The sequence below is a fragment of the Acomys russatus genome, chromosome 1 (genome assembly GCF_903995435.1).
Source record: "Acomys russatus chromosome 1, mAcoRus1.1, whole genome shotgun sequence".
NCBI lineage: Eukaryota > Metazoa > Chordata > Mammalia > Rodentia > Muridae > Acomys > Acomys russatus.
In genome coordinates this window covers 23,139,977-23,163,890 of record NC_067137.1, presented here as the reverse complement: position 1 = coordinate 23,163,890, position 23,914 = coordinate 23,139,977, and the positions used below count along the sequence as shown (strand labels likewise).

Below are 23,914 nucleotides of genomic sequence, written 5' to 3'. Positions count from 1 at the left end.
TCAAAAGCAACAGCTTCAGAGTATAAAGTCAATGGTGTTCAATGATGAGCCACATTTGCAACATATCAAGGCGTCAGAATTACGGACAAAGCTTCAAGACCTGAAATCAGTGGGATTCAACTCAGAGCAAACGTTGCAAGACGTGACGTCCTCTGAGCTGGACCTGGGAAGAGGTATGCAGTCTTTAGGGCTCAGCCCTGGGCTACAGCTGCAAGAGATAAAACCTCCTCAGGTGTGTACAGAGACCACGCTTCTAGATGAGTCATCTCTGGAATTCAAGCATGAGTCTAGATTGCAAGGTAGGAAATCCTGTGACTGGAGTCACTGTAAAAATGTTCTGTCATCTGACACTGGGATGGAGGATGCAGACTCCTCTGAGTTGCACTCTGGTCCAGACCTTCAAGGTATAAAATCTAAGGTGTTCTGCCTTGGGCCACACTTGGAAGATATGAATTCTGCATGTACCCCCGATACAAATTCTCAATATGTACACCTGGGTCATATTTGCAAGCTATAAACTCTTCTGCATGCATTCCAGAGCCAAACCCTCAGTGTATGAATTCGGTGTGCACCCCTGCATCACATTTGCATGGAATGAATTCTTCCACATGCATTTCAGGATCAAAATTGCATTGTATAGATTCTACTGGATACAACTCTGAGCCACATTTCCAAGGTGTAAATTCTTCTGCATGCACCCCAGGGTCAAGTCCTCAGTGTGTGAATTCCACTGAATGCAATCCTGAAGCACATTTGCAAAGAGTGAATCATTGGACATCAATTCTAGGACCACAAATTCAATGTGTAAATTCTACTGGGGGCAATTCTGAATTACATATTCAAGGCATGACTACTACTGTCTGCACTCCAGGCCAAAACCCTCAGGGTGGAAACTCTAATAGGTATAATCTTGGGCCACTTATTCAAGGTGCACAACATCTCCAGAGTCACAAATTCAGTGTGTAAATCCTGTTTGGTGCAGTACTAAAACTTTGCAAGATACTAATAATTCTGCACATCCTCCAAGACAAGAATCTCAGTCTGTGAATTCTACCAGACACAATCCTAGACCACATTTACAAGCTCCAAAACTTCGAGGAAAACACTTGCGAGATTTGAATTCTGAATTAACTCCAGGGTAAAACAATCTGCATGTAGTACCTTTAGGATACAACCTGCAATGTACAAATTCGATGAAAGGTATACTTGGGGCCACATTTGCAGGGTATAAAGCCTTTTAAATTGACTCAAGGAACAAACGTTCAAGGTATTAACTCTGCTCCACAATTTCAAGGTATGAATTCTTCTGAGTCAAAATCTCAGTGCATACAGTCTGGGAGGCCCAGTTCAGGGCTACAGTTGCAAAGTATGGAGTCCTTTGAGTTGACCCCTGGCTCAGCAGCTCGATGTACCAAATCTGTTCTGTTGAACCCTGGGACGCCTTTTCAAGGTGTGAAATCATCTAACTTAGTGGTAGAGGCAAGGTTTCAAGAGAATCCTTTGGTTTTTTTTTTTGTTGTTGTTGTTGTTGTTGTTGTTGTTGTTGTTGTTGTTTTTTTAATGAACCCGCTTGAGTCATGGCAGCAAATTCACAATTTCTTGGAATAACTCCAATGCCAGTGAATAGACTGGATGTGTAGAGAAATCTCCAAGGCCACATCCTCAAGTCTTAAGACGTGTGGTGGTGAGCTCGGGGAAAAGATCTCAAAGGGGACAATCTTGGTGTCACCACCAAGACCATTCTGTCAAGTCCCAGATTCTGCTTCAGGGATAACACCAGGGCAGGGATCTCAGCTTCCTGAATCTCTCAGTCCGACCTCTAAGTCATAGCTGCAAACAGAAGGATCCTCAGCATCATCAACCAAGCAAACCAGTGAAGCTGTGGGAAATGGAGACTCTGCAGAGCTCACCTTTGAGACCCAGCAGCCACGGCAGGTAGCAGCTAGGCTAACTAAACCCCAGAATATGAGCATTGAAAATGCAACCATCGGGCTGGAGAGATGGCTCAGAATTTAAGAGTACTGCCTGCTCTTCCAAAGGCCCTGAGTCTCAAAGTACCGAGGAGGAAACCGAGCTGATCCATGGAAGGGCACTACATCACCACCACAACGGAAACCTAAAACCTGGAAGGTGGCTTCCGGAAGTCCTCTTAAAAGAGATTTCCAGTCCAGATCATGCCAGTCTCCCGCTTCTGTACAAGGCCATGTTAGAAAAAAACAAAACAAAACAAAACATGGAGGGCAGCAGAGATGTGGTAGGAAAGGCAGAGGCCAAAGACTATGATTTTTGTCAGGTTCACTCTGTATCAGAGAGTGATCAGGATGGGAAATGGGCCAAATCAAGCCTCAGGAAGAGCTCTGATTTAACAGAGCCAACCAGGACAACCACTGAAGACCTAAAACAAACACAAATCTCTACAAAACCAATGGGATGGCAGAAGAGAGTCCTTCCGGAACACTGACTGATCTGTCAAGAAGCAAGAGTATTACACCCTCTCAAACAACCACCGTTTCTTCAAAGAGACAGCCTAAAAATCCTCTCAGCCCAAGTTCACCCAACTGCTTTTTCAGGGCCTAAGGCAGATATTAAAAACAGCAAATAGAGTTGTGATTAATTCTCGACAGAAGCCTGAGGACAGGACAAGGCCAGGCAATTTGTGCTCAAGCAAAAATTTACACCCCAAACAAAAAGCCAAGGATTTCTGCCTAACAGGGGCCAGCACACCAGTTGTCAAGCGAGGGGCAACAGGTTTGATCCCTAAGCAAGAGGGCAGATCGCAGGGACAAGTGACCAATCTACACAAGCTCAACAGCCAAAACAAGTGAGCGCTCTCCAACCCAGACCTCTGCAGTGGCAGAAGACCAGGGTCTCTGAAAGACACGTCTCTATCCAGGCTGCTTCAATCATACAGCCTTTGAGGAGAGTTCCAAATGTCAACAGTAGAGCAAAGAAAAAGTACAGCCCAGCGTCTAGGAACTGTTCTAATGTCGGAGCCAAATTTCAGGCCCAAGAGAGAGTAGTGCCTGACTCCTCCTTGAAGAGAACCCTCAGAGTCACCTTAAAGAGAAGCACGCACAGGAGGAGGAACATCATGGCTTCTTCAGGGAGAGAGCCCTGTGTAATAAGCCTGAAAGAACCCAGCGCAGCCTCTCTGAGAGAACTCACTGAAACGTCTCTGAGGAGACATTACAATCATTACAGTGCTTCTCAGAGAAAGCACAGCAGTCCCTCTGACAGGAGTCATTGCAGTCCCTCCCATCAAAGTCTCTTCAAAGGAAGAGGTCACAGTCCATCAGAGAGGAGACAACCTAGTCCTAGGAGAAGCCCTTGGAATCCCTCAGGGAGGAGCCCTCATGGTCCTCCAGAGAGAAGAGGAAACAATCCCTCTGCAAAGAGACCACACAGTCTTTTGGGGAGGAGCCTACAGAGTTCCTCTTCTCAGACATGTCCCAGTCCCTCAAAAAGGGTCTATCTTAATCCCACCCGGAGGACACAAAGCAGTTCTACCAAAAGGAGCCATGGTAGACTCTCTGAAAGAACCTCTTCCAGCCCCTCTGTCAGGAAAAGCCATAGATCTTCTGGAAGGAACGCACTACATTCTTTGTAATACCAGGCCACACAGGCCTTCCAGACTCATCTGCAGTCATTCCGAGCAGACTCACTCCAGTCCTTCTGAGCGCTGCAGCAGTCACTCTGAGAGGAGCCAGAGCAGGCACACTGAGATACAGGGTCGCTTTGGAACAGCTCGGATGCACAAGCTGGCTATGAAGGAGGGAGTAGTGTTAGCAGGTGCCATCTGGCCACCTGAGCGCACCCCATGGGGTAATGTCTGTTCCCACCATCCTCTTCCATCCTCTTATGAACCCTGTAATGTAGCAGTGCAGCAGTGTCTTTTTTCTTACCTGGCGAGGCTTAGCTCCCAGACCATTCCCCTGCACAGGCAGTAGGGACAGGAAGCCCAGTGCCCGAGTGCTCTTAGGGCCAAGGTTAGATGCTCCTGAAGCCTGGGGAACCTAGACAAAGAGAGCATCCATTTACCTCAGTAGCAGTCTTGAAAGGCTGGTCAGGAAGGGTTCTCCACAGTTGGCCTGGGGCAAGTGCAACTACCCTAGTCTGCGTTCTGTGCTGGGTCCCCAGAGAAAGCAAAGCAGTAGAATTTTATCTCAGCTTATAATTGTGGTCTGAAGGGAGGGCAGTGCTGGGTTAAGACGGGAAGTGAATGGAGATTTAGAATGAGATGTGGAAGAATGGAGTTCGGTGTAAAGGATTCCAGACTTTTTAGTAATGGAAGAGCCTTTCGCATACAAAGCCACCAATTTTATAATTAATAATAAAGATATAAGATATAAGGAAATAAGTTACCAGATGCCAGATATTATACTACAGAGGAGTTTATTAAATGAGCATGGGGGGAGAAAGAAAGAGGGAAGGGGTACCCCAGAGAGAGAGGGAAAGAGACAGAGACAGAGACAGGAAGAGTGATAAGAGAGAGAGAGAAAGACAGAGGGGCAAGGTAGGACTGTCCTTTTATATTGCCCTGGGCAGGGACACGCCCTCATGGCTGGTAGGCAATGACATCACAGGTAGGCGGACTGAAGCAGAATCCTAACAAAGACACCAAAAATTTCAAAGGCTGGGCAAGTTTGGAGGCATGAAGTTAGTGGACAGGAGAGATCTGCCCCTAGTAAGTACATCCTGCAGAGCTTCACCCAGCTGCCGCTTCCTGCTCAGCCACTGCCTACAGTGACAGAGCATCTGGGAGAGAAGCAGGTGAGAATGGGTCTGTAATTTGAGATCAATAAAGGGGTGATACTTGAACTCCATTTGCACCCGTAAGACCACTTGTGGGATGGCTGGGACTAGGTGTGCATACTCAAGGTTGGGGTTCACGAGGACTCCTTAAAATTTCAGATTCCTATTTGCTCCAACCCCGCCCCCCACCATGGCCTCCCTAGTCCGCTGTGGAGTTGGGAATATGGGGTCTCAATAGAAGAGGAATACCAGTCATCACGTGACTCCTTCCCTGTTGCAGCCCCCTCCAAAGAAGCTAGGGTAAAGTAGATGTTCAGAACAGGGCTGGACCACATCCTGTAGAGGAGAGGAGAACAGAAATGGTGTTGGTCTGGCCGGAGGGAGCCCTTGGGTGAATTGTTAGGCGTGGAGGGCGAGTGACGTCTTCCAGAAACAGTGCAGTCACCGCCGTGAGTTTCTTGGTGTGAGCATTATACTTTAGAACTGTGGAGCCGAGAACACGCGGTCCTTTCTTTTGTCCGGTACTCAGAGTTGGGTTTTCAGAGCCCGCCGTAGGCCCCACCATTTATATCAGATCCACTTGCCCCTCACCCTTCTGACCAGGGGCTGGAATGGGGCTTATCGAAATGGTGGCAGGAAGTCAGGCTCTACTCACATTCTCATTTTCAAAGAAATATTTCTCATTGCCACCAGATCCTTGCCAGGCTATCTGCAAAGTAAGGAGAAAACAGCAGAGACCATTACCCAAGACAAGGCTGGAAGGATGTCGGTAGGGAGGAGGAGAGATGGCATTCAGGGAGGTCTGACGTCACACAAAAGATGCGCTGCTTCAGATTCTTGCCCTGATCTCTGCACTTCCGAGAGACGACACACAAAAACAGTCCAACTAGGGAAATCCGTACTCCAGGAGTCTATACCTCTCACTCCTTGAAACAGCATCAGAATGGCAGGGCCTCCTTTGGAGACCTTGCTTGTTGGGGTACTGGGTCCTCAGAAAGCAAGCCAAGACGTCCCATTACCCACCCATCCTTTCTCGGTTCCCACCTCACTGAGGCGGTTAGTGTTCAGGTCTCCCAGCAGCAGCGTATCTGACGTGTGGGCCACCAAGTAACGCTCCTTCCCCAGGATCTTCACCTCTTCTACCTCATAGCCATAGTGCGACTTGAGCACCACCCTGGTCCCCGAAGACAGGTTCTTCACAATCACCTGTAAGGGACAGGTCCGAGCCCTTCAGGCTTTCCCAGCACAAGAGGAGCGAAGGTGCCACGCCCTCACACACCTCCATGATGCTGAGCTCAACTAATACCTGTGTCTGCACCTGTCCCAGGATGCTGTTGATAAAGACAGTACCTTACACTCACACAGGGATTCGCTACCTAGGAAATGCCTTCACATCTCTCTTTTGCTGTTCATGGTACATGTGATTCTGAAAGTTCTACTGAATAACACCACTCACTCACTTTGTTCCCACAGCTTAGTACAAATCTACCTATTAGGTATAGTAGTGGTAATAATAATAATAAAAATGATAACTATTAATTAGTAATATAAAGTAATGATAATAATTAGTAATCAGTATTATTATTTGGGGTTTTCAGAGAGCCTCCCTATGTGCCTAAGATGACCTACAACTAGCCATCCTCCTGCCTCAACCTCCTGAGTACTAAGATTTTCTTTTTCTTCCTCTTCTGTTTTGTTTTTGCTTTTGTTTTTGCAACAAGGTCTCACTATGTAGCCTCAGTTGGCCTGGAACTTGTGATGTAGACCAGGCTGGCCTCAAACTCATGGGCCATATGCCAGAATAGTTATATAGCAAGAAAGCTGCCAGGAAGTGACCCTGACACCTTCTGTTCCCCACGACAGCTCTGCCAGAGGGACAAAGGTTACATTGGAGACTATGGCTGCAGCCTGCGCGTGAGGAAATGTTACAAAGATGAATGCGCCAAGAGCCATCTGTCCCAGCATGAGGGCCATCAGCTGCTCACCTAGCTAGGACCCACAAAAGTCAGCTCGAACTTGTTCTTGTAAATACTCCTTCGGAGGCAGCAGTCAAACTGTTCCACCCCACCACAGAGTGTGCCCTAGGGGGAAGGGACAACATGAGAGGCAACCCATAGTGCACTGGGGGGGGGGGGCAGGTATCAGATACCCTCAAGACCTCAAATCGTAGTGTCCCAGTCTAGAGACCAGTGGCCAGCAAATAGCTGGGCAGGCTTTGGACCCATCAGAAGAAAACAGGTGGAGACGCTAGGACTCACAGACACCACATGTGGACAAGGAAGAAGTCAAGCTGGCCTGGACAGCTCTGCCCCTTGGGGCCTCCAATAAGTGTAGGTCATTCTGAGAGACAGTCATTCTGAGAACCGCAGCTGTCACTCTGAGAAGAGCCAGAGCGGTCACACTGAGAGACAGTGCCAAGGAGAGGCTCAAGCACAGTTCCCCTAAGGAAAGGCCCAGATACAGCTTGTCTAAGAGTTCAAGACTTATTTAAGTATATCTCCTAGGGACCACACCAAATATTTCAAAGGCTGGGCAAGTTTGGAGGCATGAAGTTAGTGGACAGCAGAGATCTGCCCCTAGTAAGTACATCCTGCAGAGCTTCACCCAGCTGCCGCTTCCTGCTCAGCCACTGCCTACAGTGACAGAGCATCTGGGAGAGAAGGGGGTGAGAATGGGTCTGTAATTTGAGATCAATAAAGGGCGATACTTGAACTCCATTTGCACCTGTAAGACCACTTGTGGGATGGCTGGGACTAGGTGTGCAAACGCTAGGAACTCAAGGTTGGGGTTCACGAGGACCCTTTAAATATTCAGACTCCTCCCATTTGCTCCAACCCTCCCGCCCGGAGGGTCTCCGAGTTCCCTGTTGCGATGGGGAGGCGGGGTCTCAATGGAAGAGGAAGCCGAGCCATCACGTGACTCCTTCCCTGCCGCAGACCCCTTGGAAGCGGCTAGGCGGAAGTAGATGTTCAGAACAGGGCTAGTCGCCGCTGAGACCACATCCGGTAGCGGCGAGGAGAGCGGAAGTGGCGTTGGTCTGGCCGGAGCCCTTGGGTGAATTGTTAGGTGTGGAGGGGGAGTGATGTCTTCCAGACACAGTGCAGTCACCGCCGTGAGTTTCTTGGTGTGACCATTATACTTTAGAACTAGAACTGTGGAGCCGAGAACGCGCGGTCCCTTTCTTTTGTCCGGTACTCAGAGTTGGATTTTTCAGAGCCCATCGTAGGCCCCACCCTTTTATATGAGATCCAGCTGCCCCCCCCTTTCCCCATTTTTATTTTTGTCTATTCTCCATGCCCTCGAACTCAGTTCCTCAACAGATTGTAGTTTATATTCTTTCAGCATCCCCAGTGCCCCCCCCGTTTCTTTTATCTATTTGCCCCCCCCCGCCCCCCTCCCCCCCACGTCTTCCTTTTCGAGCCTCCGTCTAGGATAAGGCTTTGAGAATGGGTAAAGATGAAAGCTCTGGTATTGTCAACCCACCTTTACATGGTAGAAAAATAGGATGGCACACGTTTTCTAAAAAGTGTCGCCCTCGGTCCATTTGAAGTAGTTGCCGGGAGAGCGTCACATCTAGGCACTAGGGGGTTTGATTTCTTTGTGGATGAGGTTCAGAGGTCCCCTAGCACTTACTCGTGTGCTTATGATTTGCTAGACTCCGGGACCCACGTCCTCTAAGCAGCAGAGGAGCACCAGGATCGTGGGAGCTAAGAAGTAAGTGAGGTTTTCCGAGGACATTTTTGTAATCATGTACACAGTGCTGATAAAGATGTTCTGTGTCTGCACTGTGGAGCGTCACAAGCTTTTGGGCACTTGAATGTGGCTAGTGCAGTTGAAGAACTGAGCTACACATTTTATTTAATTTTAATTGACTTAAATTTCGATAGCCGTCGGTGGCTAGTGGCTGCTGGGTTGGGCAGTGCAGGTATAGTCCTAATGTGGGAAAGGAAGACCTAGCTTGCAATGAATTATAATAAAAATGGAATGTGTGATTCAGTTAGTGGTAAGCCCTGCTCCCCTCCCCCCAGATCAAATATGTGCTCATAATTGGTGAACTTGGGAAGGAAAATAAAAATAGCTGTAAGCAATCTTTATACTTCCAAGCTGCTTAGTTGTGACGCCGATTTATTATTTTGTGTAATGAATGTGCTAAGTTTTTCCATGGCTAATACAAAAAAGATTCTTATTAACTTGGACCTCCCTGGTGAATTCATTCGTTTAGATGACACTTATTAGATGTCTGATTTGTGCCAGCTGTGTAGTAGGTTGGGTATACAGGCATGGAAAACAGAGCTAATGGCTCAACAGATGAGACAGGTTAGCATAGCAACACAATCCAGTGTAATAGGGAAAAAAAATTTTGTTTTGAGGTAGGGCCTCAGTGTCTGGAAGTACCCTATGAAGCTTAGGCTGGCCTGTAACTTGCAGTATTCCTGCGTCTGCCTCCTGAGTACTGGGATTACATGCCCGTGCCAGCACACACGTGGTTTGTCTGTTTGAGAGAGGGCTTCATTCTAGCTCAGCCTGGCTAAGAACTAACTATGTCGCCCAGGCTGGACTTGAACTTTTGCGTTCTTCTTTTTCTCAGCCTTCCCAGTGCTGGCATCACAGGCATGGGCTGCACCTATGATCTGTGCACTGCTAGTCAATATTTTTATAGTGGAACTTAATACCACTTTTGGGGAGTGGAGTGATGGTTTCAGTATTACCAGAATATTCCACACGAAGACAGGCTTGAGGGTCAAAGAATAAGGCAGTTGACTAGATAGGAGTTGCAACCTCCTGTCCCAAGAGAACAGCGTCTGAGCAGATAAAAGATGTTTATAATAACTAGTTCTGTATCATTGGTCTGGAAGATGGCAGCAGGTGTAGGGCATTGCAAGGCATCCTCTAGAGAAGATAGCAAGAGCCAGCTCATAAAGGCATTGGGGCACCGTAAGGTACTGGAACTGTAATTATCCTGGAGGGGAAGGGTCATTTTTGAAGACGTGGATGTGGGTTGAAGGGTAAGTAAAACTTGTACCTAAGAAAGACATGTGGTGTGTGATAATAGTAACTATTACAGATGCCTGTGATTGGAGGAGAGGGGAGGAGGAGCGTAGGGTGTCTGCAGGTCTCTGTCTCTGGATTTGGGATTCCTAAACCAAACTGGGAATTTCTGAACGAGAGGTAACATCAAAAACAAAACAAATGGGTCTGCACTTCAAATGGAAGCAGATCTGAAATGCAGACTTGAGAGTTACCTTCTGTGAAAAGTAATTGGAGACACTATTTTCCTGTGCAAGATGAGTGTATTCACAAGCTCCTCTAGGAACTGTGGTAAAAGCAGCGTGTGTCAGTGTGCACCTTGGTTTGCTGGAGAGAGTTGTTAAGCAATATGAAGGCCAATGAGAAGCCCTTCTCTTAGCCAGGGTTGAAGTCTTTGAAACACACACACACACACACACACACACACACACACACACACACACACCAAACAAATAAACCAAAAAACCAACTCTTAGGTTTATTTATTTTATGCGTTTATTGTTTTGCTCACGCGATGTCGTACGGAGGTCAGAAGAGGCCATTGGGGCCCCTAGAACTGGTGTTATGGATGATTGTGAATCTCTGTGTGGATACTGGGAATCAAATCTGGGTCCTCTGCAGGAAGAGCAAGTGCTCTTAGGCACTGAGCCACGTCTCCAGCCCCAGGAATACTCATTCTTAATTATCTTCTTAGGGGACTGCAAAGTTTGAGAGTTGATGCTTTGAAAGCTGATGGGTTGAGAGTAGAATGCAAGCATGGAAAATAGCAGTCTTTAAAGAGAGGTTGAATAGGCCAAGGGGCAGGGGCTGGGGAAAAAAAAAAGATAGGTCGACTACAAAGTATGCTAAGCTGACCCAAAAGTCTTTTTTTTGTTGTTTTTTTGTTTTTTGTTTTTTTAATGAAATCTATATATTTGCTCTTAGAAGAATGGGCAAGGAACAGTGGTTCTCAGCCTTCCTAGTGCTGTAGCCCTTTAACCAAGTTCCTCATGTGGTGACTCTCCCCAGCCATAAAGTTATTTTCATTGCTCCTTCATAACTGTAATTTTGCTGCTGTTATGAATCATAATGTAAATATTTGTGTTTTTCCAGTGGTCTTAGGAAACCCCAAATGGGTCATAGCAACAGGTTGAGAACCACTGGACTAGAGGCTCTTTTTTTTTTTTTTTTTTTTTTTTATTGTTTGAGACAGGGTTTCTCTGTGTAGCCTTGACTGTCCAGGACTCACTTTGTAGACCAGGCTGGCCTTGAACTCACAGCAATCCGCCTGCCTCTGCCTCCCGAGTGCTGGGATTAAAGGCATGCGCCACCACTGTCCGGCTGAGGCTCTTAAAAATTCTTAATCCAAAAAGCATTGATAATAGGCTAACCTTGTCATTTAGGATTAGAAGCAGAGACTTGCTACACCAGTGATAATTATAAAGTCACTAGTCATGAAAGGCATTGCGTGATAATGAGGCATTTGTTCTAGTATCATTTTTGATAAATAAAACTGCCTTGGGATGACAGGTGGTACAAAACACTTGTTTTGCTGAATCATTTAAAAACAAGATAATAACCTAGAGGAGAGGGTTTTTGTTTTGTTTGTTTGTTTGGTTGGTTGGTTGGTTTTTTGAGACACAGTCTTTCTGGGTAGCCCTGGCTGTCCAGGAGCTTGCACTGTAGACCAGGCTGGCCTCCAATTTACAGCCATCTGCCTACCTCTGCTGGAATTAAAGGTGTGTGCCACCACCCTGCAGAGAGAGAGGCTCTTAGCCACCTTGACTTAGCCTGCCATATGCTAATCATGCTGATCCTGTGAACTATTGATTCTCTCCCATGCTTATGCTTATTCATGAGATAGCCGATGGAGATTTCTGAGTCTGTTGACAATAAAGACATTCTCTATAAGACTTTTCTAGCAGCAGTCGGTAGGGACTTGTCTCTTAGTGGCCTGTTGGTGATGTGAAGTCTTTTTTTCCTTCTTCTTCTTTTTTTTTTTAAATTACAGTTAAAAAAAAAAAAAGGTTTTATTCACTTTATATTCCTACCGAAGGCCCCTCCCTCCTCTCCTTCCAGTCTCACCCTCCCATCCCCTTTCCTCCCTCCCCTTTTTAGAAAAGGGGAGCCCCTACCCCACCAGCCCAGCCTGTCACATCAAGTTGCATCAGGACTAAATGCATCCTCTTCCACTGGGGCCCAACAAGGCAGCCCAACCAAGGGAATGATCCAGAAGCAGACATCAGAGTCCACGTCAGAGACAGCCCCTGCTCTAATTGGGAAGTCTTTATTAAATAGAGATTGTTCTTATTGTCTGGAATGCCTTTCACTTCTAGAGGCCTGTCGATTCTCATTAAAGTATAACTGACATAGAGTAGATGCATTTGCTTCATGTTTACACTATGTCCAATTTTGATATAAAAATCAATCTATAAAACCACAAAGACATTTCTGTCTAACCCCTCAAAAATTTTTTTTGTTTTAATTTAGCTTAATTTAATGTGTATGGGTATTTTTCTTGTATGTCTATACCACGTGTGTGTCTTGTGCTTGCCAAGACCAAAAGAGGGCATCAGATCCCTGGAACTGGAGGTAACAGTTATGAGCTGCCATAAGGCTGCTGGGAATTGAACCTGGGTCCTTTGCAAGAGCAGCCAGTGCTCTGAACTACAAGCTATCTCTTCAGCCTTTTTTGTTTTTGTTTTGGTTTGGCTTTGGTTTGGTTTTGGTTTTTCAAGACAGCATTTCTCTATGTAGCCTTGGCTGTCCTGGACCTGCTTTGTAGACCAGGTTGGCCTCAAACTCATAGCAATCCACCTGCCTCTGCCTCCCTAGTGCTGGGATTAAAGGCATGCACCACCATGCCCAGCTAAGTTTTGTTTGTTTGTTTGTTTGTTTGTTTTAAGATTTATTTTTATTGTTTTAAATTATGTGTGTGCATTTGTATCTGTGTAGGTGTTATGCATGTGTGTGCCTGTGTCCACAGAGGCCAGAGGGGTTGAATCTCCTAGAGCTGGAGTTGTAAGCCTCCCAGTTTGTGTGCTGGAAACTGAACTTGGGGCCTCTGGAAGGACAGCCAAGGCTCTTAACTGCTGAGCCATCTCTCCAGCCCCCTCTTAAAAGTTTCCTGTGTCCTTTTGCAGTCATTTCTCCCTTTACTCCTGTCCCTAAGCACTAATGACCTGTAGGTGTACAGTGGTTTACACGTCCTACAGTTTTATATAAATCAGTTCACATCTCATGCCCCTCATCTCTAAAAATAATGCCATTTCTTTGCCAGAACAATAATTTTGAGTTGAAAATAGTTATTTGTTGCCAAAAAGAATTCCATTATGGTTACATCACAATTTGTATAGATTGGGTCATAGCACAGCATTATGTGTAATTTTTTTATTTAAAATTATGTTCTTTTTTTTTTTTTTTTTTTTTTTTTTTTTGGGCAGTTCTGCAACTTTATTTGACATTCAGCAGGCTAGTTCTCATCCACATTGAGTGGCTATAGATTCTTGAATGTGGTAACAGGCATGTAAGTTACCAATGTGTAGAGCTTGTTTGGTGAGCCCTCATCTTCATTACATTTTCTGGACAAACATACTTGGATGCAATATGGAACATTCCTTATTCCTTTGGCCCAGACAGCTTTATTGAGCCTGGCGTCTATGCGCACATCTGGAGTCCCCATCTCCTTCACGATAAATTTCCGAATTTCTGTGAGTGCCCAAGGGCTTCTTGAAGGCCACTCCATGGATGCGCCTGTGAATGTTGACGGTGTATTCTCTGGTCACCACCTAACTGATGGTGGAACGGCCGTATTCTTGCCACCCTTCTTTGCAGGAGCCATTGTGCTGGGCCAAAGCTGGAAAGGACTGGTGTGAGGGATTGTTGGAGGATAACTTTTTCTATTCTTTTACCCTGAGATGATACCTGTGCTTGATGGTAAGGCGTGTTTCTTGGATGCAGCAGAAGGATAGGTCCTGTTTTCTCATCCACTTTGATTGTCTGTGTCTTCTTATTGGGAAGTTGAGACCACTGATGTTGAGAGACATCAATGAGTGGTGTTTGTTGATAACTGTTGTTTTGTTGTTGTGGAGTGTGTGTGTGTGTGTGTGTGTGTGTTTCCCCTTCTTGATTTGCTAGCCTGGTACTATATTTTCCTTGTTTTGTTTTGTTTTTTTTTAGGTTGGAGCTTTCCTTCAAAGGCCTACTATAGAGCTAGATTTGTACATAGATATTGCTTAAATTTGGTTTTTATCATGGAATAACTTATTTTCTTCATCTATTGTGATTGACAGTTTTGCTGGGTATAGTAAGCTGGGCTGAGCTGTTGTCTCTTAGAATCTGCAACACATCTGTCTTGGCTCTTCTGGCTTTTAAAGACCCCATTGAGAAGTGATGTGTTACTCTAACAGGTCTGCCTTTATATGTTACTTGGTCTTTTCCCTTGCAGCCTTTGTTCTGTATGTTTAGTGTTTTGATTATTATGTGCCAAGGGAGATTTTTTTCTGGTCCAGCCTATTTGGAGTTCTGTCTAATTCTTGTACCTTGAGAGGCATCTCATTCTTTAGGTTAGGGAAGTTTCCTTTTATGCTTTTGTTGAAAATATTTTCTATGCTTTTGACCTGTGATTCTTTTCCTTGTTCTATACCTGTTATTCTTAGATTTGGTCTTTTCATGGTTTCCCAGATTTTCAGGTTGTTTTCAGATTTAACATTTTCTTTCTTTTTCTTTTTGTTTTGTTTTGGTTTTTTGAGTCAGGGTTTCTCTGTGAAACAGCTCTAGCTGTCCTGACACTTGCTATGTAGGCTGGCCTTGAACTCACAGTGTCTGCCTCCTGAGTGCTGGGATCAAAGGCGTGCACCACCACTGCATGGCTTTTAGATTTAACATTTTCTTTGATCTGTCCATTTCTTCCATCATGTCTTCAGTGTTTGAGATTCTCTCTTCCATGTCTTGCATTCTGTTGGTGAGGCTTGCATCTGAGCTTTCGGACCAAGTTCCTACATTTTTCATTTCCAGATTTCCCTCAGTTTAGGTTTTCCTTATTGGTTCTATTTGTACTTTCAGGCCTTGAACTGTTTATTCATTTCCTTCCACTGTTTGTGTTTTCATTTTTTAAAAAAGGGATTTACTCATTTCCTCTTCAAAGACTTCTACTATCATATTCATAAAGACTAGTAAGGTCTTTTTCTTGTGCTTCAGCTGTGTTGCAGTATTCAGGGCCTGCTATGCCAGGGTTCCTGACCTCTAGCGCAGACATACTGTCCTGGCGGTTACTGGCTGTGTTTTTACAATGGTGTCTAGGCATCTGGGTTTGGAAGATTGTATTTCTAGGTGCTGATATCTGGTCTTGTGTTTGGTGGCTAAGTGTTTTGTTCCTTGGTCTGTTTCCTCTCTGGTTCTTAGGAGAGTGTGGTGGCTGTGTAGGAAATTCTTCTGGGATACTGATAGGTGCGGCCACTGGATATTCAAGGCAAAATGTGTGTCTAGGTTTGGGGAAGAACGAGGGTGGGCTAGCAGGTGTGAGCTGAGGGGGTACTTAGGAAGGAGGGAAGCAAGGTGTCCCACCAGGATCTGCTTAGTCCCCTGGGCATGGGGACAGAGAATTGAGGAGAGGCTGCAGCGGCTGGTCTGCTACAGAGCTGGGGAGGATACTGGGAGAACAGGACTTGGAGATCATGGAGAGACTGATGAGGATCTGCAGTTAGATGCTGCTTCCCTGTCCAGAGCAGCCTGTGGCTTCCAGGGAATGCCTGCTGGGAGTGCAGGCCTGGGATAGAGCCATGAGTGGGAGAGAGGGAAGTGATCAACCAGAGGTGGGGACAGTGTGGGGTACAGGGAGGCTGAGCAGGCAGTTGCTACAGAGCTGGGGATAAGACTGAGGGATTGGTTTCAGAGGAGCTGAGGGAGAAGCGAAGATCTGCAGGAAGCCTACCTGCTTCCCTGGCTGAAGTGCCAGAGGCTTTTGTAAAAATATACTTATGTTTCTTCTTTGTGTGTGTGTTGAGTAAGTGCAGCATGTGCCTGTGTGTGTGCTTATAGAAGCTAAAGGCCCAAGGTAGGCATCCTCTTCTATTGCCAGCCACCTTATTTTTTGGAGATTCCTTCCCTTCTTGCAGTGCTAGAGTAATAGACACATACATCCACGCCTGGCTTTTATGTGTGTGCTGGGGATTTGAACTCAGTTCCTCATGCTTGCATAGCAAACACTTTATCCACTAAGCCAGCTTCCAAGACTTCATCTGTGTTTCTTGTGTTTAAGAATCCCATTTAAGACTGTCTCTGATTCTGTTGCCTGCTTTTGGATCCCTTTCCCTTAGCTAGGCTGCCTCACCTGGCCTCAGTGGGAGAGGATGAGCTTAGTTCTGCTTCGACTTGGTATGCCAGGGTGGGTTGGTACCCATGGGGGGGGGGGCGAGACTCCCCTTCTCAAAGAAGGGGAGGGGAAAGGGGGGTCTGAAGTTGTGACTGGAAGGAGAGGAGCGAGGGGGCTGTAATGAGGCTGTTAAGTGATAAGAAACCTTTACTTTCCACGATTGCAAGAATTTCTCTTCTTTCATTTAGTATTTTTGATGTTTTGTTTTGTTTGTTTGTTTGTTTTTGAGATGGAATTTGGCCAAGAACTTGCCATATAGACCAGGCTGCCCTCAAACTCATAGAGATCAGATTCAGGGCCTTATGCGTGCTAAGCAAGCCCTGGGCCAAGGTCCTTTGCCAAGGTTCTCAACTTAATGCTTACTACAGAGCATGAGTTTTTCTCCTAATTTGTGCGTTAGATTGTGTTTTCTTCTCTGGCTAAGTTTGCTTTTCTTTTTAAGATATACTTAATGGGGTCCTTATGTCCTGAAGTGAGCAGTGAGAGCTTTGTGTCCCTCCCACGTGCTGTTACTTGCACCCCGGGAGGAGTGCACCGTAGTGGCGCACCATACAACGGCTCCAGTTTCCTTTACGACTTCATTCTCACCTGTTGTGAACTATTTAGGAGTAGGTTATTACATTCCTAGATATTTGGATTTTTTTGTGTTTTGTTTTAGAATATTTATTAGTGGTTTCCAGCTTGATTCTGATAGGGTCAAAAAACACAGTGAGTTTCCTATCAATAAAAATGTAAAGTTTGAGACCCAAAATATTGTCCATTTTGGTGACTGTCCAGTATGAAGTTGAGGAGTGCGTGTCCTTAACACAGTGCTCTGCAGAAGCTAATGGCCATGGGGTGTTTGGTAAGTGTTAGAGGCTGATGATGTAATTCACATCCTTTATTTCTTCACGGAAGTCTTGTCTGGTTGTTCCATCAGTTGTAGGAAAAGCAACAACTGTAGTTCTCTAAGCGTATGGCGTTGTCTGCTCTTCTCTAATTCGTAAGTGTTTAGCATGTGTATTTTGAGGTTCTATTGTTAGAGTTGCAACAGATCATTATGTGTTCTGAATAATTTGACATTTTGTCATTAGGAAGCCTGTCTTTTTATATCTGGCAATACTCTGTCTTGAAGTCTGTTTTATCAAGATTAAAACCGCCATCATAGTTGTCTTGTGTTTGCCGATTATATACTAGTTTTCGTTGATTCATTATTTTAAAATCTGTTGTTGTTGGTGTGTGTGTGTGTGTGTGTGTGTGTGTGTGTGTGTGTGAGAGAGAGAGAGAGAGAGATTTGTAAGTATGTGCAGGTGAGTACAGATGCCTGCCAAGAGCTCCCTTGGAGCTGGACTTGGAGGTCGTTATGAGCCACCTGATGTGGGTGCTGAGAACCAAACTCAGGTTCTCTAGAGTGCAGTACATGCTTTTAACTCCTGAGCCATCACTCCAGCCCCCATTTATTCTTGATTTGTGTATTTATATTTACAGGTTACTGATCATAGGTCACATATAGTAGGATATCATTGTAGTGACTGCCCATCTCCTGCTTTTAACGGGAGTGTTTAGACTAACAGCATTTGAGTTAATGTTAATAGGGTTGGATTTGTGTCTACCCTCTTATTCTTTGTTCTCTAGCTGTCTGTGCTATGGTTTGTTCCTGTTCTTGAATGCTTAAGGTCGCATTTAAACTTACTATTCTTGGTGGCTGGAGAGATGACTGACTGGTTAAGAGTGCATACTGCTCTTGTAGACCACCTAAGTTCAGTTCCCAGCCCTCACATTGGGTCCCTCACAACTGTCCATAACTCCAGCTCCAGGGGAATCTAGTGCATCCAGCTTTCATAGGCATGAGTGCATTTTCATGTATATCCCACACAGAGGCACACACCCATATATACAGAATTTAAAACAAAATAAGAATCTTCACATTTACTGCTGTATTGTTAGTTTGGCTAAGACTCTACATTAAAGGTTAAGTACAGAAGCTGGGTGTGGTGGCACATGCCTTTAATCCCAGAACTTGGGAGGCAGAGGCAGGCAGATTGTTGTGAGTTCGAGGCCAGCCTGGTCTACAAAGCAAGTTTAGGGCAGCCAAGGCTACACAGAAAAATGCTGTCTTGAAAAACCAAAAAAAATTTTTTCAGTGTTTCCTGTAGGAATTACAACATTTGTGCATCCTTTCATAATCTATTTAGAGTTAATATCTGCTCCTGCTTAAATGTATAAAGCTCACAAACTCATAGATGTCTTCCATCTCCTGCCATCTGACCCTTACAGCTTTGGGTGTGTTCTCCGCATGCTACTGAACCCTTACCAAATAGTGTTTACGTTTTGCTTTAAATGTTTCCCAAGCTATTTGTGCAAGCACACATTCTCTCCTTCTCTGAGACAAGGTCTTGCTTAGTAGTCTACCTGGCCTTGAATTTACCATCCTCCTGCCTCAGTCTTTCTAGGACTAGGAATATAGTACCAGAAAGCACTGTTATTCTGCGTCCCCAGCCACCGTTTTCCCAGATAGGGTTTCACTCTGCAGCCCAGGGTAGACTGGAACTTGAGGTAGTCCTCCTGCCTCATCCTCATAAGTACTGGGAAGATAGGTGTGAACTAACATATCTGAAGATAGGTGTGAACTAACACATCTGGCTGCCACATCTGGCTGTCTGTTTTCTCTTCCTTCTCCCTTACTGCCTTCTTCTCTTTTATTTAATTCATCTATTCTTGGACCATCAAGTTAGCCCTGTGGGTAAAGGCCACGCCTAAAAAACATTTTCAGTTCTTGGGATCCATATGGCAGAAGGAGAGAACCAACTTCATATGCAGCTAGCTTTCTTTTTTTTTTTTTTTTTTTTTAATGTAATCTAGGACCCAAGCTCAGGAAATAGTGTCCACTCGTAGGGTGGATTTTCCTACCCCAGTTAACCCGGTCAAGATAGGCACTCATCGGCGTGCCCAGAGGCTGACCTGATCTAGACAATCCTGCGCAAGTAGTCTCTCTGATGATTCTAGGTCCTCTCGGTTGAGAAATTACTGATCAAAACCTGAAACCCAAAGACATCAAGTATATTTTTATCACATTTTTGGTGTGTATATGCGTGGGCATGTGTGGGTACCAAGGAAAATGTATGGGGAGGTCAGGGACAACTTGCAGGAGTCAGTTCTCCACCATGTAGATCCTGAAAGTCAAACTCAGGTAGTCGTGTTTGACAGTAGGTACCTGCTGAGCCATCTCGCTGGCTCCCAAACACATCAGTTTTAATCTATGCTCGTCTATTTACTATTTGTCTTCATGGGTTCATGGCTACTTATAACAACAACAACAACAAAATCAAAAGCTTCTGTAGTCTAACAGTTCCAATACTACTTAAAACGTCTAAGTCTCTTCGGACATTCCAGTATGATTAAAAGCAAATTACATATTTAACCATAAAAGTATACAAAGTAAACAATCCTAGTCCAAAGAGAAGAATGGGAGCATAGCAGTGATCAGACCAAGACTGAAATCCAGCAGGGTGAACACTAAATTTTTTGTTTTTGTTTTTGTTTTTGTTTTTGTTTTTTTGAGATAGGGTTTCTTTGTAGACCAGGCTGGCCTCAAACTCAGTCGTCCGCCTGCCTCTGCCTCCCAAGTATAAATCTTAAATCTCTGTCCAGCATCTTGGCCTCATCCCTCCTGCTCTCCCACCTGCAGTACACACATCCTCTAACCTGAACAAGCTCCACTTTATGCCTGTAGCTTTCTTCCTGCAGCCCTGGCGTCTTCAGCATCCTGTGGTTTCCATTACTTCGCCTGCACAGCTTCACACAGTGGCATCAAGGGGCCTCCTTCCAGGGAGTCTGACCTGCCAACCGGACCAATTTCTGCGTGCATCTTCCCACCTTGATTAGCCTAATCAACGCAATCCTTCACAGGCATGTCCAGGCAAATCTAACCCAGATAGTTCCTCACAGGTGTGTCCTCACATGATTCTCCATTCTGTTGATTAGAAACCCTCACAAGCGGGTTACAGAAGACGGCTTCATCGTTAAAGTACTCTCTGTGCAAATGTGCAGACTGGGATTTGGATCCCCAGAAACTCATGGAAAGGTTGGATGAGCTTGGTGGCCCACTTGTAGTTTCAACGTCAGAAGGTGGAGGAGACAGGCTCTCCAGAGCAAGCTGGCTAGCAACAGTAGCCATATCAGCTAGCTCTGGTTTGATTGAGAGCTCCTGCTCCCGATGAAAGTGGTGGAAGAGCAATTGAGGACTATTTCTGACATCAGCCTTGGGCCTCCGTATGCATGCGCACCCATGTGCACCCACATACATGCAACGAACAAAAACATGTATACAACACAAACTGAGTTTACAAAATGGTATGCTTCCATATGGCATTTTCATACACTCTTAATCTCAGCGAATCCCCTGTTCCTCCCTCTCCTATGCCTCTACCAGCAGCCAGCTTAAACCTTACCCCCTCCAGTAGCCGCCTGTTTCTTCACTCTTCAAATCTAAGTCTCCTTCCCACAGCATTTTCCTCTGCTGGAGTGACTTGCTCACACATTCCTCACAGAACAAATCTACTGAAAACAAATTCTTAGGTTTTTTTTTTTTTTTTTTCATCTGAGGAAATAATACTGTAGGAACTTTTCACTGAAGCTAGAATTCTGAATTGACAAATATTTTCCTTCAAGATTTTAAAAAAATATCTATTTATTATTATGTATACAGTGTTCTGCCTACATATACATCCGCAGACCAGAAGAGGGCATGAGATCACATTATAGATAGCTGTGAGCCACCATGTGGTTGTTGGGAATTGAACTCAGGACCTCTGGAAGAGCAGTCAGTGCTCTTAACCATTGAGCCATCTCACCAGCCCCCCTCAAGATTTTAAAAATAGTGTCATGTGGCTCTCTGACTTCTTGGTTTCTTCTGGTCATCCATACTCCTAAGGGTCACTGTTCCCTCTATTGAAAAACGCTGCCTTTCTGAAGCTATGCTCTAGTGTTTTGTCTTTAATAGTTTCATTAAGGTGTGTGTAGCTGTGTCTGTCTTTGAGTAAAACTACTCAAAGTGTAGCCGTCACTCACATTGTATTAAGGTGTGTCTCTCCGGCAGTGAACTTAGAGCTTACAGATTCTGTTACTGCTATTGAGGAATCTCCTGCCTCAGTATTGTGTAAAAATCACTCCCCAATTGTCTCTGATTGGTTAATAAAGAAGCTGAAGAGCTTATGACTGGGCATGGGAGATAGTAGGCGGGACTACTGTTCCCAGTCTGGGGAGTCACATGGAAAGAGAGAGAAAAGGACAAGAAGGTCACCAGTCATGAGATGGAGGTTGCCATGTGGGAGCCACTATGGGGACAAGGATGGAGCAGAGGTGGCCAAGGCAAGACTACATGGCAAGTAGCATGGGGCACATGGCTGAGAGGTAGCCAGGCTGGTGTAGACGGGTTAGAATAGATGAGAATCTGCCCAGTTATGGTGCTTGAAGCTTATTAATAAATGTAACAGGTCTCCAGAGCAGGCACATAAAAAAAAAAATTAATTCTAACAGTTAAGCTTTTCAAATCTTTCAATTTTTTTTATTTTTTCCAAATGTGTTTTTCTTTTGTGTGAGTTGTGGTGTCTGTGTGTGTACATATGTGTGTATGTACGTGTAGGCCAGAGACTTCCTCACTTCCTCCCCATCTTATTTATTTCTTTAAAAAATGTGAGGGAAGGTCGCTGGAGAGATGACTGAGCAACGAAGAGCACTTGCTGCTCCTGGCAGAGGACCTGGGTTCTAGTCGTAGCACCACGTGGTGGCGCCCAGCCACTGTAACTGCAGTCCTCTCCCGACTTACACACACTGTAACTGCAGTCCTCTCCGACTTAGACAGGCGCCACTCATGCCTTCAGCAGTGCATATACACATAGGCAAAACATCCAGACTCAAAATAAAAAATGTGTTGGCATTTGTTAGAGCACAACCTGCAGGAGTTGGGTCTGTTTGTTTTTTTCTAGAGAGGGTTTCTATGCAAAACTGGCCGTCCTGAAACTCACTCTGTAGAACAAGCTGGCCCCAAACTCAGAGCTCCCCTTGCCTCTGCCTCCTGGGTGCTAGAATTAAAGGCCTGTGCCACCACTGCCTGGCTCAGTAAGTTTTTTAATGACCAGTTTGGTTTAAAAATCTGAATCTAGCTATTTACCAGGATACTCTGGCCACTTCACTAAGACAAGATAGCATTGTTCTTAAGCTACAAAAGCTAAGGGTTGTGTCGCATAAGTAGGGCAGGGCGCCTTATCAGTGTTGGGAAGGAGATGGAAGGAGGAGGAGGGTGGGTCAGGCTGGATCCACAGACTCTTCTTTTCCTCGGTGCTGAGGAGCCTTATATCAGACAGGACAGATGGGATACATGTGATTATACATTCAAGGAGCAGCTGAGCGGTCACGTGGTACACTATCACTTTGCCTGCTCTGGTTTCTTGGAGTAGCCTGGGAAGGCCTGCCTTCCTGGGCTGCAAGAGAGATCAGGTATGTAGTTTACTTACTCTGTCTGCACTGGGGATAAGCAGAATTGCATATGCTGTGTTGACTTGTGATTGTTAGGATGTTTTAACCTGTGCTCTGTTTCTGTGCGACTGCTTTTTTTTTTTTTTTTTGTAAACAAAACAAAAACCAGTCTTCATAGTCTTGCGCATTATTAACTTGGTTGTGTTTTCACAATATAAGAATAACTAATAGGAAATCTCCCCAGCTTCTCTCCTGTGGTACCTATCTTTGTGTTGTGTCAGTAGCAGGACCCAGTGCTCCATAAAGGACAACAGCTTCCAGTACACTATCCCTCACGATGACTCCTTAAGTGGCTCCTCCTCCTCCTCCTGTGAACCAGTGAGTGATTTCCCAGCGTCCTTCCGAAAATCTACCTACTGGATGAAGATGAGAAGGGTCAAGGCTGCTGCCACTTCACAAGTTGAAGGTATCCGTTTCAGAGGCTCAGCCCTAAGACAGGAATGTGTATGTGAGGTGCTTAGTGTCTCAGTGTCGCATGGGTGTTTGACACTAGTGATTACACAAGGTTTTGTTTGGGATGGGCAACTCCGGCTGGCTTCAAGCTCAGTGTCTGTTTCAAGCTAGCATCAGACTTTTCATGAAGGTCCTGCATCAGCCTCCAGAGTGTTGGAATTACACTACAGCCAACTTGATTAAGCAGGTGTTGAGGCATCAGGCTGTCACACACTGTGGACCTCTATTCTTTCATCAGTAGAGTGAGGTTTTACCAATGCTACTTAGCAGCAGCCTTTTTCATAGGATTTGACCTTTTTCTTACTCTTTTGTTTCCCTCTGCTCTTGAGGATGTGGGCTGGGTGATGGGCTATCGTGGTAGAGTGAGCTAGAGGGTCAGTCAGTGGTTCATAGCTGTCTCTGTTGAGTTGTGCTTCTGTAGCCATAAGTCATAGTCAAGAGAGTTTTAGAGGCCCTTGGGCATAAGGAAGGTATGACGGTTTCTGAGGGGAGGCAATCTAAAAGGAAAAGACTCCATGGGTTAAGCACAAGTGGCACCAGGTTTCTCCAAGTGGCCCTGTGAGGGTGAGTGGCCTGCTGACCTGTGGTGGTGGGTACTGAGGGCAAGCCCGACTGTTCTTTGTTGTGTGGAATGTCAGGTGCAGGAGCGAAGGAGCAGGAAAAGGCCAAAGGAAAGAGGAAAGTCAAGCAGGAAGAAGATGAGGACTATCGCGAGCTTCCTCAGAAGAAGCACAAGCTGTACGGTAGGCCCCGCACTGTCTGTCCTTCCTGAGAGACAGAGCCTTTAAGGCCTTTAAGGCCGGAGGAAGAAAG

At 45.4% G+C, this 23,914-nt stretch overlaps 1 protein-coding gene and 1 pseudogene across 1 annotated transcript in view; one reads left to right on the top strand and one right to left on the bottom strand.

Annotated features, from left to right (window-relative positions):
* Window positions 1-7,675: 7,675 nt before the first annotated feature.
* Znf512 (zinc finger protein 512) overlaps window positions 7,676-23,914 on the top strand; it is a 34,537-nt gene continuing 18,298 nt past the window's right edge. Inside the window, exons 1-4 of the mRNA XM_051171777.1 lie at window positions 7,676-7,864; window positions 8,408-8,466; window positions 22,870-23,054; window positions 23,740-23,844. Of these exons, the coding sequence (XP_051027734.1) occupies window positions 7,835-7,864; window positions 8,408-8,466; window positions 22,870-23,054; window positions 23,740-23,844 (379 nt within the window). The 5' untranslated portion in view covers window positions 7,676-7,834. The remainder of the gene's footprint in view (window positions 7,865-8,407; window positions 8,467-22,869; window positions 23,055-23,739; window positions 23,845-23,914) is intronic.
* LOC127211623 (60S ribosomal protein L31-like) lies at window positions 13,232-13,600 on the bottom strand (annotated as a pseudogene).